The 14,948-nt window shown below is 47.1% G+C and overlaps 1 protein-coding gene across 1 annotated transcript in view; it reads left to right on the top strand.

Moving 5' to 3' along the window:
- Nucleotides 1-14,948, top strand: part of LOC125388932 (uncharacterized) — a 34,213-nt gene that overhangs the window by 13,846 nt on the left and 5,419 nt on the right. Inside the window, exons 21-30 of the mRNA XM_087905933.1 lie at nucleotides 1,215-1,352; nucleotides 6,378-6,495; nucleotides 6,713-6,897; nucleotides 7,083-7,208; nucleotides 7,348-7,501; nucleotides 8,616-8,738; nucleotides 10,348-10,487; nucleotides 11,128-11,214; nucleotides 13,199-13,345; nucleotides 13,710-13,907. Coding sequence (XP_087762059.1) covers nucleotides 1,215-1,352; nucleotides 6,378-6,495; nucleotides 6,713-6,897; nucleotides 7,083-7,208; nucleotides 7,348-7,501; nucleotides 8,616-8,738; nucleotides 10,348-10,487; nucleotides 11,128-11,214; nucleotides 13,199-13,345; nucleotides 13,710-13,907 — 1,416 coding nt within the window. The remainder of the gene's footprint in view (nucleotides 1-1,214; nucleotides 1,353-6,377; nucleotides 6,496-6,712; nucleotides 6,898-7,082; nucleotides 7,209-7,347; nucleotides 7,502-8,615; nucleotides 8,739-10,347; nucleotides 10,488-11,127; nucleotides 11,215-13,198; nucleotides 13,346-13,709; nucleotides 13,908-14,948) is intronic.

Raw genomic sequence — 14,948 nt, 5'->3', positions numbered from 1 at the left:
TAGAGGGGTGGAGATGCAAGGTCACTGGGCTTCCAGCCCTGGAGAAGTGGTTCTCACCTAGATTAGAGGAGATGAGGATGCTAAGGGAGCTCAGATGCAGGACCCTGTAACCATAGAGAGTTCAAGCAAGGCTTTACCAACAGAGGTAATGCTTGGGCGGAGGCTTGAAGATGAAGGCAGAGAAAGCCACTCCAGCCCCGTGACAGCAGGACAAACAAAGATGCCAAGTGTAAGGCCTCAAATGTTCCGGAAAAGGGAGGATGGAGGGAGAAAGGAAGCAAAGAGGCTCATGAGGAAGGCAGAAAACAAATGGCAAGAAACCTCTGTGCTTAGAGGATAAGAAGTAGACTTGGAAGACTATGCGGAGCCCATGAAGGAGTCTAAGTACATAGGCAATAAGCTAAGGAAATTAAATTTAAAAACTATGGAATACCAAAAAGTTATTTATAAGACCATTACATTTTTAAATTATATAAATGAAGAAGCAAGGGGTCCTTTCTTTCCTCAACACCCTCTGCAGAAGGGTCAACGCTCCTGCAGAGACCTCTTCCAGATGCCCCTGGCCTTGTTTCCACCCTCACCCACCAGATGTAACCCCCGTTAACAGGTTGTCACACCCCCTCCCAGACAGTTTATACTTATGTATAACCAGCATTCTAGAAATTTCCCGCTGGCAGCTGTACAAAGGATGGATGGACTGGAGCCAGGCCAGAGCAGGAAACCTTGTCAGGAGGTTGCTGCAGTAATTCAGCTCTTGGCAGATCTCCATCAAAATAAAAATGATTTAGCGTCTTTGCATACATGCTGAGTCTAGTAACAATTTCAGACACGAAGATGGTCAGAGCATCTTGACAGAAACCATCACATTTTGGTTTTGAGTCCCAGCACCACCATTTCACAGATCAGTGTGGAGGAGCCACATTGGGGGCTGGGGTGGTAACTATTCTTTGACATCACTTCCCTGTTTCCCCATGCTTCCCCAAGAGAAACACTGGGGCGGGAGGCCCAGGGACTCTGCAAACACTAGGGTGTAAGGAGAGGATACTAGGGAGCCAGAAAGAGGTATGGGGTTGTTTCCCATCTCCAACCAAGTCAACTGCCTCACCAAGTTAGGCATGGATGGTCAGAGCATCCTGAGAAGCCATGAGGTCTATAGCCAAGTCCTGGGATCCATGGCTGTTTAGCAAAGCCAAACACGCTGCACGTTGCAGCAGATCCCCTTGGAGCAGGAGCTAAGGGCCCGTCAGCAGTACTGGCAGCTGCAGGAGCAGGAGGAACAGCGGCTGACAGAACACTTGTGGCACCTGAGCCAGGAGCTGCACTTCCACCCAGGCCATGAGGCCAGGCTGCAGGTAAGACCTAGAGGGCCACCTCACCATTTCCCCTCTGTAATTGTTTTTCTTTAACTCTTTACTCTCTGGGAGACCCACCACCCAGCTCCCTGATAGTCACACAGAGACTTCTTCTTTCTTACGAATACCTGGTCTTAGCTTGGCTTACTTCTAGCCAGCTTTTCTTAAATTATCCTGTCTACCTTTTGCCTCTGGGCTTTTGCCTTTCTCTCTTTCTGCACATCTTTTCTTTCCTTCTTATTCCATGTCTAGCTGTATGGTTGGGTGACTGGCCCCTGGCATCCTCCTCCACTCCTTCTCCTTTTCCTGTTCCTCACTTGTCCCGCGCTACTGTCTCGCCAGCAAGAACCACGCGGTACACATAGGATCCTTCTGTAGTAAAGCTTTTAATGCCCCTTGGGAGAGCGGGCATCAGCCAACATGGCGGAGACCCAGATAAGATGGAACCCATCCCTTATAAAGGAAACAGACCCTGCTTCGGACGTGTCACTCTTGGATGGGTCAATTGTCCATAATCCCAGGTGAATGCCTCGGGAGTAGGCGGGGACTCAGTGGGAAATTACCGAGCACATGTGCGTTCACCTGGTGGTGAAGCCGGATGTCAGCGCCATCTTGATAATGGAGAATGTGGCTGCGGCCTTCTACATCTCCCCCTAATTTTACTTCTTTGCAGAAAGGCAACTCCCTAGGAAGGTAAAGATAGAGGTCGCACTTCCCAAAATGAAAAAACATTAAAATGGGCTTACACGGAATCTGCCCCTAGGTTCATGACACCTGGAACCTATCCGGCCTGCCCTCTGCCAATTTTCTGGGAAAGGGAAATATACGGCAGAAAACCCTTAAGCAGAGCGACTTATCTCTCAGAGAGGGCCATTCTCTGTGCGATGCTTTTCAGCTCGACAACCTTCAGGGCTAGCTAAGCCAAGCACTCCACCCTGTGCAATGGACCACAGTCCTAGGGGTGCAGGAGCTGGTTGGCTTAAACCTTACTGCTTTAACACAGATAACCACATATCAGTAGAGGCTCCCTGTTCCAGGGCAGCCAGCGCTGTTGCAAAAACCACTTTGTCCCTATGGCTTTGGGATTTGAGTCAGCAGACCATCCAGAGGAGAAACACTATTCCATAGCAGGACCGTTCCAAAACACTTCAACCCCCACCCATTCTTTGAAGTAGGAAATGAAGGACACAATCCAGGACTGGAATTCTTCGGCCAAGCTTATGTCCACTCGCGTGGCGTTGATTGTCATGATGGACCGTCTCAAGGAGGACAGCAAATCATCAAAATTCTCCTGCAAGATACAAAGACAATTCTCGGGACAAGTTAGCCATTTTTATAAAGTTCTCATATGGTATACTGGTCACACATAAGGCTGGAGTTTTCCATTCACAGTCCAATTGGGCAAGCTGTCATAAGATATCCACCTGTTCTTTATTCTACCTCTAATAGATGTATCTATGTTAGCCTATTGATCCAGGGCTGTAGCCACTGTGGTAGATAACTGATTGAGGGTCTCTGTTTTTCATGGTATAGGCCGTGCTGCCATTTAAAAAATTTATAGTGAACAGAGCCATGGCAATAGCCATTCTTGGCATCGGGGGCAGTTCCTTTATTATTCCCCCCCTTTTTGTTTAAATAGATATTTATCCAATTTTTAATTTAAATAACCATGGCATTTTGTAACCTATCTTGAAGATACCCATAGTGTTTAGCAGAAATAACTGACAGGATAAGGGAAACTGATAGCAAGCAATAACTGACAAAACAAGGGGAAATCCAGCAGCATAGCAATGGCACAGCAACAACAACATTGCAATGTACAACAACAACACAGCAATAACTGACAGACCAAGGGCAGGAGCTGGACCATCCCTCAGGAACCCGCCAGCTCCGCAGCAATCAGGTCAGACAGCTCCACAGCAGAGGCTTTGTCCTCAGGCCTCTGGACAGATGAATCCACAGCATGAATAGTAGCATTCCTAGAAAAAAACATAAACAAACTCTTCTCCCAAAATAACATTTAAAAGTATTAAAAAACTCAGTGTAAAAATTTAGCACAGTCAGTACTGGAAGTAGGCTGGTCTTGAACTTAGAGACCTATAGGTCTCTGTTCTAAAGAGCAATCTTGTTTGTCTGTGTCATTATAGTAGGCCTTAGAATTAAACCATTTTAAATCTGGCGCAGATGAGATTATTGTTTTAAAAATATGAGAAAACCGTTTTCCTGTTTCCAGCCTGGAGTCCTAAGATGACGTGGCCATTGGGGAACTCATATGGGGATCTCTGTTTTTTACGGTATGGGCCGTGTTGCCCCAGTGGCGCCTAGGAAAAACCCAGGCCCTGTTTGTTGATATTAGATTTAAGATTTATTGGCTCCCGTATTTCTTGCTGGTACGGTGGCCTCGGGCTCCAGAGCCCGCCCGTCATCCAAGGGCTGTGTGCGGCCCTGGGCCTGTTCGCTGCGCAGCTCCCTGTGTCCCAAGCCAAGAAGTGGCGGCTCCACCCCCAGGCGCCTCTGCCTTCCCCGTGGGGCTAGCCTCGTTCTCTGAGGCTGTGTTGGTGGCGGAGTGTGGCGGGAGCCGACACCCAGACCGAGGCGTCACAGGCCGGCAATATCTCAAGGTCCGCGCCAGAGCCTGCGGCTCAAGGGGCCAATGGGAGAGGCGGCGAACAGGGCCGCTTCCCTACTAGCCAACTCTCAACACCTGTGCCACAGCAAAAGCGGCTGTAAACTCTCACAGATTCAGCCAACGACCCAATCACCCCAAAATCCAAGGGCCCTTCGCATCCACCTCCCTGCGGATCCTGAAACACCAGACAAGCCAAGCGTATACACAGCAATCTTTTAGGAGGACTTGAGTTCTTAAAATGCTAAGCAGTTCTTAAAAACTTAAGTCGCACTATGTAGATGTAATACGGTACGGTACTGCCTGTTTACTGCATCTAAACCTTAATTGCGCCTTTATTATGATAAATACGACCAGCCCTGCCTGAAGTCAGCATCGTTTAGCATAGCCAAATGGAACCAGAGCCATTTTAGCCTCAGAGACCCTCACAGTTTTAGGTATATTGCAAGCCTTCTGGCCCGGCTGCCTGTGGCACCGCTGTGACATCCTCCAGGCCAGGCACCAACCAAGGGCACCAATTGAGCCGGCGCAACGTGCTCCCCACCATAGCCATAGAGCAAAGCTCCGTTCCAGCCGCCCTCCAGCCCCAGCTGCACCCATTCCGAGCCCAAACCGGTGTACGGAGCAAAGCGGAACTCAGAAGCAGGCTTGCTGGTCTGCAATCATTAAAAGGACCTCATTTAATCTTTTAGGGAATTTGGGCGTCGTTTAGTCTCTTTGGCTGCTTCCTGCTGTTATTGGGCCGCTGAATTTTAGGGGTAAACTTTATAACATTTCAGGAGGTCTCGGTGATTCAAACCACGTAAATCCCAAGTACACCCTTAGGCTCTCCTTTTCTGTGGAGGCGAAAACAGAACCTCTTTCCCAAAACATCATATCCTTAGCAGTTTCTAAGTTTAAATATCTTTCTCCTATCCAGTACACAAAAGACAACATGAACAACATAACATAAAGCTTTTGACCTTGTAAATCAGCCTTCTCCCCCATTTTTACTTTTTTTAAAATCACTGGGAGGTCCTTTTTAACTTATTTTCTTTTCTGTCTCCCCCATTCTTTACCGGAGGGTCCTTTTTAACTTATCTGGGTGCGCGCACAACCTCCCACTGCTGCTCAGTTTCTGATATGCTCTCTGGACTTTAGAACGTACCTCTCTGAGCACGCATGCCTACAGTTCTGAATCCTCCTTGTGTCCAAGGGGTCTCCGGTGGTGCAAAGTTCTTCTTTTTCTTCTTCTTCCTCCCGGGTATCGGCACCAGAAGTCCCGCGCTACCGTCTCGCCAGCAAGAACCACGCGGTACACATAGGATCCTTCTGTAGTAAAGCTTTTAATGCCCCTTGGGAGAGCGGGCATCAGCCAACATGGCGGAGACCCAGATAAGATGGAACCCATCCCTTATAAAGGAAACAGACCCTGCTTCGGACGTGTCACTCTTGGATAGGTCAATTGTCCATAATCCCAGGTGAATGCCTCGGGAGTAGGCGGGGACTCAGTGGGAAATTACCGAGCACATGTGCGTTCACCTGGTGGTGAAGCCGGATGTCAGCGCCATCTTGATAATGGAGAATGTGGCTGCGGCCTTCTACACTCACTCTTCTATTTTTCTCCTCCTATTTATTCTCTCTGCCTGGAAGTCCCATCTTTCCCTCTCCTGCCTAGCTATTGGTCGTTCAGGTCTTTATTAAGCCAATCAGGTGTTTTAGACAGTCAAAGTAGTACAACTTCACAGAGTTAAAAAAGGCAACATAAAAGAATGCAGTACTTTTTCGCATCATTAAACGAACGCTCCACAACATAAGCAGATGTAACACATCTTTAACTAATATTCCACACCACCACTCATCTGCCAATACCATACAAGTTTTTTAATGTCGAGAGACCTTGTTTCCCCACGGGCCACACGAACGGGATCCATCTCAGAGCAGACACAGTCTCTTAGTTATTTTTCTATTGCTGTGATGAAATGCCATGACCAGTGCAATGTATAAAAGCAACTGCTTAATTGAACTTATGGTTTCAGAGGGTTAGAGTCCATGGTGGAAGGAACAGAGAAGAGTTCACATCTTGATCTGCAAGTAAGAGCCACTGAGGACACACTAGGAATGGCATGAGTCTTTCGAAAACTCAAAGCTCCATGACACACTTCTTCCAATAAGGCCGTGTCCCCTAACCCTTCCCAAATAGTTCTGCCAACTGCAGACCAAGTACTCAAATCCATGGGTTCCTGAGGGTTATTCTCATTCAAACCTCCAGTCTGCAAACTCACCAGACACTAGATCTCTGTCACCCCAAAGTCCCTCAGCTGTATGAAGGTAGAAGGGAGGCTTGGCATGAGATGGCCAGGCTTAAAGCCATGCCTTCTCTCCATGGCTCGGCCCTTTGTGATTTCTGTCCAATGCAGCTGAGGACGGCTGAGGAGGCCTGTGCATCCCTGGAGGCCTGCTGCCTGCAGGAGACAGAACGGCGAGCTAGAGCCCTGAGCATGCTCAGCAGCCCAGAATCGTGCTTGCTTTCTCAAGGTGAGTAGCAGGTCCTGCTAGTGGCCCTACTGGTGGTGCCAGGGAAGGTGCCAGGGAACACAAGAAGCCCCTCCACCACCTGAATGTGCTCGTCTCTCACTGATTCCCACTAGACACTGACTCATACCTGGCAGGTTCACTGACTCCAATCAACTGTTCTTTCTATTTACTATGCTGGTAGCTGTTGCTCTGTGGACTTTCTCTTTGCCCTTTGCAGCAGACAAGAAGGAGTGGGAGGTGGAGGCACAAGTGCTGCTGGGCATGCGGAAGGTCCTGCAGAGTTTAGAGCAGGCATCTGAGAAGCTCAGAAAAGTGTCTGTCAGGCTGCAGAGTCAAGAGGAGGAGGCGTGCCGACAGCAGAGTGAGGATCAGAGCCCACGGGTCTGGAATCGTCACAGGAAGGTGAGGCCTGAGGCTGGCAAGGGGACCCTCTGGGATAAGGAAATTCTCTCCCATCGTAAGGTTCTCCAGGGCCATATAATATTCAGGAGCTGCTGGGGATGAAGGATCACTGGATAGGCAAAGAGGAGCAACGGAAAGAGTAAGAAAGAACATTTAAATTTGGCATCATGCTTCCTGTGTTCTAGGTACTGCAGCATCTCTCAGATGAGTTTCGGGAGGTGGTAAGGGGCAGACAGAACTTCCTGGGTAGGGCTCTTGGAAAACTGCAGTACCACCGGGAACTCAGCCGCCTGCAGCTCTTGCATATCCAGGTACTGACCCTCCGGACTTGACCAGCAAGATCTGAGTTTCCGTCTTTGGTGGGAGCGTCACAGAGAAACTCCTCTAACAGATTTTCAAAATGGGTTGGGGGTGTCCAAGCATGAAACTCAGATCTCATTTTTGTCCTAGATCACTACCTCGGGAACTCCTGTGTGTTTGGAGAATTACCCTGGAGGCAGATTCTATGGAACGGTCACGACTTGTCTTGGGAACCAGGCTGCTCTCTGCCCTGTGCTGATCCGATTCCTGAGAGTCATCACGGCCATGCTCTCAGAGGACCAAGGTCATCTTCCAGGGCTAGAAGAGCCGAGGCCAGGAGCAAGTAAGGTTGTTCAGTTGCTCACCTTCCTCTTCTTTTGACAGCTCTGATCATGCTTTGATGCTGTCAGTGTGGCAATTAAGTGCTTCAGGCACCACAGCATCAGGCCACAGTGGGTTATTTAGGAAGGACAGAGAGAAACATGATGTGTTAGTTATTGATTGCTGTATAGCAAACTACCCCCGACATTTCAGAGCTTCTTAGCTGATAGCTTCCATGGGTCAGGAATCTGGGTGAGGTTTGCCTGGTGCCTCTGGCTCAGGGGCCTCATGCAGGCTGCAATCTGGGTACTGGCCAGGGCTGCACCGTCTCAAGGCTTGGCCTGGAGACGTTCACTTTCCACCCTCACTCTTGAGATTACTGGCAAATCTCCAAGTTTCGCTGGCCATTAACCAAAAATATCAATACCTGAGCACAAGGGCCCGATAGTGCCCCACACAGCCTGCAGCTGCCTCCCTCAGAGCTAGCGAGCAGGAGAGTAAGTGAAAGCGGCAAGATGGGCGGCTTTGATACAGTCTCATGCATCAGTCTCAGAACTGACAGCCCATCGCTTGCCCTGTTTCGTTCTGCTGAAATGAATCACTAAACCCAACCCACATCCAAGGGGAGGAACTCATGTAAGAGCTGACACCCACTGTGAGAGGTCCTGGAGGCTGTCCCAGAGGCTGCCTGTCATCCGTATTTGGCGGGGGGGGGGGGGGTGAAGGAGAGAGAAGAGGGAGAGAGCGGGAGGAAGTAAAGGAGATGGGGGAGGGAGAGAAAGGGAAGGGGGAAAGAAAGCTAGTGATCTGATTAGCTGTACTGGGGATTAACCTAGCATCTCAAACATGTTAGGCAGGGACCCCACCGTATCTCCATCCTGTGCTTTTTCTTCCATCTTTTATTTTAAGACAAAGTCTTACTAAATTGTGCAGACCAGCCTCAGAATCACTGGATAACCCAGGCAGGCCTTAAACTTGCAATCCTCCTATCTCTACCTCCAAGTTGCAGGGATCCTAGGCCTGAACGAGCAGACCTGGCTCCTAGGCGCGTCTTTCACTTTGGGTACATTGTTATAATTTTACTCTCTCATATTCAGATGCAGACAAAGTTGACAACATCTGGACCGCACCATTATTCTCCATCATGAAGAAAATAGATACCTGGTCCCCAGACCCTAGGGGAATAGCTGAACTACAAAGACAAATACATCACAGACAAGGTAACCTCTTTTCCCTTGAAAAATTACTATAGTGCACTCATGGTAAATGATGATGTACCTTCCAAACCTGAGAACCCAAGGAATCCTGGATCCTGTCTTACCAGACATCCTTTCCTCCTTCCTCTGCCCCATACTAAGGCCCCCAAGGGATTTTTCCATATAAGGCATATCAGGCAAGAATCAAAGTATCATTGAACTATAACTTAGTCAATCCTTAGAAGACAATTCCTAAAGGTATTCTACCTTCCGATCAAGTGCTGAATCTAAATCTTGGTATTTCATCAACATGTTAAAAGGGAGTTTGCAGGAAATGTGAGATACAGGGATACAGAGAAACCAACAGAAAGAATATTTTGCCCCATAAAAAGAGCACCCAGATTACTCTGCCAATATGGGGCCTTTTACAACGTCATGTCCTGTCCTAAACATATAGTAACTCATTTACAACAATCTAAAAAGGTAGGTATTAATACTCACTTTATAGGGAAGGAAACTTCCTTGTATAAATAGGAAATCAAAGATCCAGTTGCTAATGGGTGGCTCAGCTGAGATTCCAGGAGCCTTCCCCCAGAGTCTTACGCTCACCCTGCTTCCTACAAAAACCATCCGGCACCATGAGGCAGTGCCAAAAGAGATGTGCTCTAGTGAGTGCCTGGGCAGGCAGACTGATGTGCATCAGGAAAGCCAGGATAGGCTTGTAGGAGAGCAAGCTCTGTCTCCTGGCGTGAGGATAGTAAAATACTTTGAACTCCAATTGTGGCTCCTGGCTGGCAAAGCCTAAATTATATACTACCTGAGCACTGCCAAAAAAACAGTTTACTGATTCTGGGGGTTGTTCAACCTGATTAATTCCTTTCACGAGAACTGATGAGAAATACGAGCAGAGATATGGACCCTCATTCAAGGACTACCCTCTCCAACCATTGTAAGTGCATTCTTATGTGTACTGTCTTGTTTGCTGCCCCCTCCCCCGGAAACCTAACTCCAATTCTATTACTCATTTTTTAATATAAATAAGAAAAACAACATTCAAAGAAGTATGTAACTGTCCAAAGGTCTTACACACCCTGGACACCACCAGGACACAGGTCTCCTGGTTGCTACTTTTATTCTCATTATATATTGCTGTCCAAGCCATTTTTCATTGTCCTCTTAAGAATCAGACAATGGAAGTGTCTAAAGTCCCATTTAGATAAAAACCCATTTAGGGTAATTATCTAAAGGCCCATTAGAGACAATTTGATAGATAAGTAAAAATCTGGATACATCTAACATGTACTGAGTGCTTGCTGTATGCCAGACAGTATTCTGAGTGTAGCACACCTAATGATCCAAACAACTTCAGATCTACTGCCAAGGAAATACTGTCATCTTTTCTGTGGCTCCTTCTAAGTCCTCTGTCCCTTTGATTGGGCTCATTTTTCCATGTAGAGGACCAGGGAAGCCTGCAGTATAGGCTTCACTGGAGGATGGATGGATGGATGGATGGATGGATGAATGGATGGATGGAGATAAATATTTTCCTAAGATGAACTGTCATGTTATTGTTAATATATCATTACCATAAAAAATCAGTGAAATTATCACTGATTTGTCTTGATTTCTGCAGACCCAAAAAACGCTTTGCAGAAGACTCGGACGATGCAGGGACAGCCGGTAACTGTGCAAGTCATGCACCTTTCTGCCTGGGAGTTCGTGGTTTACCAGTACGGTCTCTCCATCCTGCACCTCCTCATCCCCCAGATGCAGGTACGTCTGTCTCTGGCATTCTGTGAAGCGGCCTCCCAGGAAGCTGTGGAGGTCAAGGTGGCCGGGAAGAGACTCAGCAAATCCTCTCTAGGAAGAAGTTCCTACAGCAATGAACTGCCTCACTCGGGGCAGCTGATGGAAGCTATGACAGCTGTCTCAAATCAAGCCTTTTAGATGATTTCAATCATGGGCAGAAATGAATTAGAAGCAGTCTAGGTGTCAGAAATGTTGATTATTTTCATGGGACAACTCAATTGCTTCAAAACCCTCTGACACCGATACATTATTTTTTTTCTACTTTCAAAATGAGAGAAAAGGGGCAGAATGTTGAGTCAGCTTACCCAAGGTCATAACCAGGAAGGCAGGCCAGGGTTAGAATCCAAGCTCCAGGTTCGACTGTCGTCTAGGAGACATAGAGGGCTGAAATGATTGCTATTTATACCTATCAGAATTGGTGTAAATACAAAATACACAGCTAAAACCTCCATCTTCCTATAGTGTATTCTGATTCTGCTTTCCCCGAGTGTGCTTGTGAGGTAAACGGATGTTCCAGTGCACTTCTCTCCCACCATGCTTGATGAGATGTAGCTGAGCAACTTCTTAAGCAAAGGGTGGGTTTGAGTTTTGCCATTCTTTTCAGGCTCCGGTAACCACCCTACAGATTGCTTCTCATCTGCCTGCCGTGGAAGTCTCAGGAAATGCCTTCAAGGGTTCCTTCTTCTATCAGGTGATGCAAATTCATCCCTAGACAGGGACTCTTAAATTATGGAATCTGGGCAAGACACACAGAAGCAAAAGGAACAAATTTTATAAAACATTTTTCTCCCTCAAACCCTAATGAATTTTATTCTCCTTTGAGGGGGGAAAAGCCATTTAACTAAAGCCTAATAAATGTCACAGAGTAAGTGCTTTTCTAATCAGCAAAGTAAAATGTCCTGGCTGGTGCCCAGAGAAGCATAATGGCTTCGTGCCCATTAGTGGATCTTTGCCGCTGTACATCTGGTGTTGCCAAACTGGTATTTCCCGTAAGAGCCATGGGTCCAGCTTCATGGTATCTTGCACAATCACATCTCTGTACAAAAATGGTCTATATCTTTCCTGCCTTAGAAGTTCTTCAAGTATGTAGTCTGTGAGTCCCTCCTTGGTAACTCCGAGCTGATGGATATGAACTTTAAGCACTGATGACAGTCCACACATGAGCTCTTCTAAGGAGAAATAGCAACTCGGTGTGACCAAGGGACAGTTCAAATTTGGTTAGTTGTGGGTTCTTAGGGGCTTTAATAGGAACCCCCAGGATAAGTAAATGCTCATACAGAGTACCCTTGAAGGATTATTTCATTTGACCTTTAAAGAAACTACGATCTCAGCAAGAACTTAGTTCCATTTTACTATGGTGGGGAAAAGAAAGCAAACAACAGGATTCTCGCAGGAAAGGTGTCGGGTCCTTCATCAGTGCCTTTCATGTGTTGCATTTTCAGTTTCAGCAACCCTACCTGCGGCACAGGTCCTCTCTGCCTCCATTTTGTAACTGGACAGTGGAGGTCTGGAGCTGTCAGATAATAGTCTAAGTGTTAGCAAGAGTTGAGAGTCTGGTTCAGATGTATGTATACGTCCCACACCTCATCCTCCTGACTCACAGCTAGTTCAAGGGACAACTCTCGAACTGAGTCCCATCATGCTTAGCTTTCCCATGCTAATCTACTGCCTCCTGAAAGAGTAGATGAGGACACACAAACTCCAGATGGGTCAGGGAGGGAAATGGAGACGGTGTGACCGGCAACATACCAGCAAGCCCTGTGAGCAAGGGTGTGCCCCGCAGGCACCCAAGGGGGAGCTCCCAACACACTGCCTCTGCGGTCAGGAAGAGAGAGGTGACTGCTGGTCAAATGTAGCTTTTTCCTTTTTTAAAGACTTAGTAGGCATGTGAGGGACTTGCCTGTGTATATGTCTGTGCATCATGTGCCTGTCGGGGCCTGCAGAACCCAGAAGAGGTGTCAGAGCCATCTCAGATGTGCGTCACAAGTAACTTGAGAACTCGAATACAATAAAAGCAAAAGGACAACGCCTAGGATCCTTTAAGGCCGTTATTCTCAAACTGTGGTCTTCGGACTGATTGCATTGACTACCTAGGGACCTTGATGAAAATGAAAATGCCTGGCCCCAGGCCCAGCCCACAGAAGCAGAAGTCCTGGAGTGGGCTCTAATAATAACACACCCCTCTTGCAATACCCATTCAACCTGAAGATAGGAAAGCATTGCTTAGGGATCTTATCAGGTGGCCCTGAGAAGAGGCACAAGTCACCTGGGTCGGAATTTGTAACAGTCTGTCTTCTGTAAATTGAAGTGTTCTGAAAAAATTAAGAGATGGGCCATTGAGGTGGCTGGGTGGGTGAGGGTGCTTGCCACAAAGCCAGACGACCTGAATTTGATCCCCAGAAGAGAACTGACTCCCTCAAGTTATGACCTTCACGTCCACACACACACACACACACACACACACACACACACACACGAGGGGGAGGGAGATAAAAAATGTAAAAAAAAAAAAGTTAAAAATTGGGGAAAGTAGGAAAAAATTATTTTATCAAAGTTGAACTAAAATTGTCTTCATCTCTGAAGCTTCCTTTCAAAGACTTATTCTAAGCAAACTGAGAAATGTGAAAATGCTCACAAGGTTGACATGTCTGTGCGCGGACATCTTTTCCATGCAGAGCACTGAGAAAACCTTGTTTGTTCGGAGAGAGTGTTTGGCGTCTGTGGGAAGTTTCATTCTCTTGTTGATCCACTGCCTGGCCCACATCACCACTGGGGACTTCAACCAGGATTCCAACCCCAGATTTCTGGGGTTGTTTTATGAGGTAGTTATGACATATACAGAACTTCTCTTTCTCTGCGACTCAGACATCATTCCCCAGGACAATAAAAACTTTGTAATATTGGGGTCTATTGGAGCCCCACTGATGGCCTGACTGACTGGGAAAAGGCTGTTGTTCCTGGCCAAACTTCCTGTAATAGCCTATGGCAGAATGCACGCTCTACTGGAGCTGCAGACCAGCTCCGAGAACATCTCAGCTGCGGAAACAATGCCGATGCATGAAGCTCACCAGCATTATTAGGGAGGGAGCAAGTGAAGATGTTCTCAAGCCCCATTTTCCTCTCAACCATTATTTGAAAGCTTGCATAGCAAGTCACGCTGATCTGTGCCTACGTTTCCCTAACCAGGGGCTGAAAGCCTACTTCAAGGAGGCATTCTCCACTACACTGCAGATGTCAGCAGTTTCCTGGGACAATAAGTTTGACCAAAGCCTAAGTGCCGTGCTGCTAAAAGAGCAGCCCACCTCTGGGAAAGAAAGAGATCTCCTCTCTAAACTCATCGAGAGGAAGCGTGAGCCTTGCTTGTCAAGACAGTCATCAGAAGAGGTAACTAAATTTATCTTGTATATCACATGGTCTTAGTTAAAAAAATCTACTCCTTCACAAAGAAAAGGCCTTGGTATGTGGCCCATTCAGAGAGTTCCAACAGCGCCTTGACTTGCCATTGCCTATTATCAATAAATAAGCAGAAGTCTATTGCAACCTCGCTGTGACTCAGAGACTGAATGCAAGTGACCAAATGATCCCACAGCTATCCAAACATAATGTGCTGTTTTCTATGCAAACTTAACCATGACCTTAACGATATGCTATTATCGAGGCCATTTATGAAAATGTTATCTCATAATCCTTTAAAGAATTAAAAATAAGAGATCCCAGAGGTTCAAGATAGCTAAATAGAGGTCCCTAGCATTCAACTCCTCCTCCACAAAGAACCAAAGAAACAGGCTGCCTTTTATAGGGAGTAGAGTTATGGAGCAACCGAGAGACGGGGACAAAAGAGAAGAGTCAACAGCACAGTAAGAGGAACAAGAGTGTCTCAGGTAGCTGCCACCCTGGCTCCGCAGGGCGGGGAGTCTCACCAACTCTATCAGTGCTGATACTGGCAACTGTAGTTACTGGATAGTGTCATGGTACTCACTGGCCGGCAGGCCACTTAGGCAAGTAACCTGAAATATACATAGTAGCCCCCCTGTGGACACATTTGGTTTCTGTTGCTGTAATATACACCATCACCAAAGCAACTTAGGAAAGGAAAAGGCTTATTTAGTTTAAGGGTTGTAGTCCATTGTCAAGAGAAACTAAGGTGGGGACTTGGGAAGGAACCTGGAGACTGGAAATGAAACAGACACCATGGAGAGACACTGCTTACTGGCTTGCTTTGGGGCTCACACCCACCTACCTTTTTAATGGATTCCAAGTTCTACCTGCCCTGGGATGGCAGGACGCACAGTAGACTGAGTAGGTACTCCTGCATCAGTTAGTGGTCAAAGACCTGCCGCACAGACATGCTCACAGGCCCAATCTCACAGATCAGTTCCCTCTTCTTGGTGTGTCAAATTGATAACCAAAATTAACCATTGTGAG

The sequence above is a fragment of the Myodes glareolus genome, chromosome 4 (assembly GCF_982192425.1).
Source record: "Myodes glareolus chromosome 4, mMyoGla1.1, whole genome shotgun sequence".
NCBI classification, from domain to species: Eukaryota; Metazoa; Chordata; class Mammalia; order Rodentia; family Cricetidae; genus Myodes; species Myodes glareolus.
The sequence above is the reverse complement of the archived record's forward strand: the minus strand, read 5'-3'. Positions and strand labels throughout refer to the sequence as shown.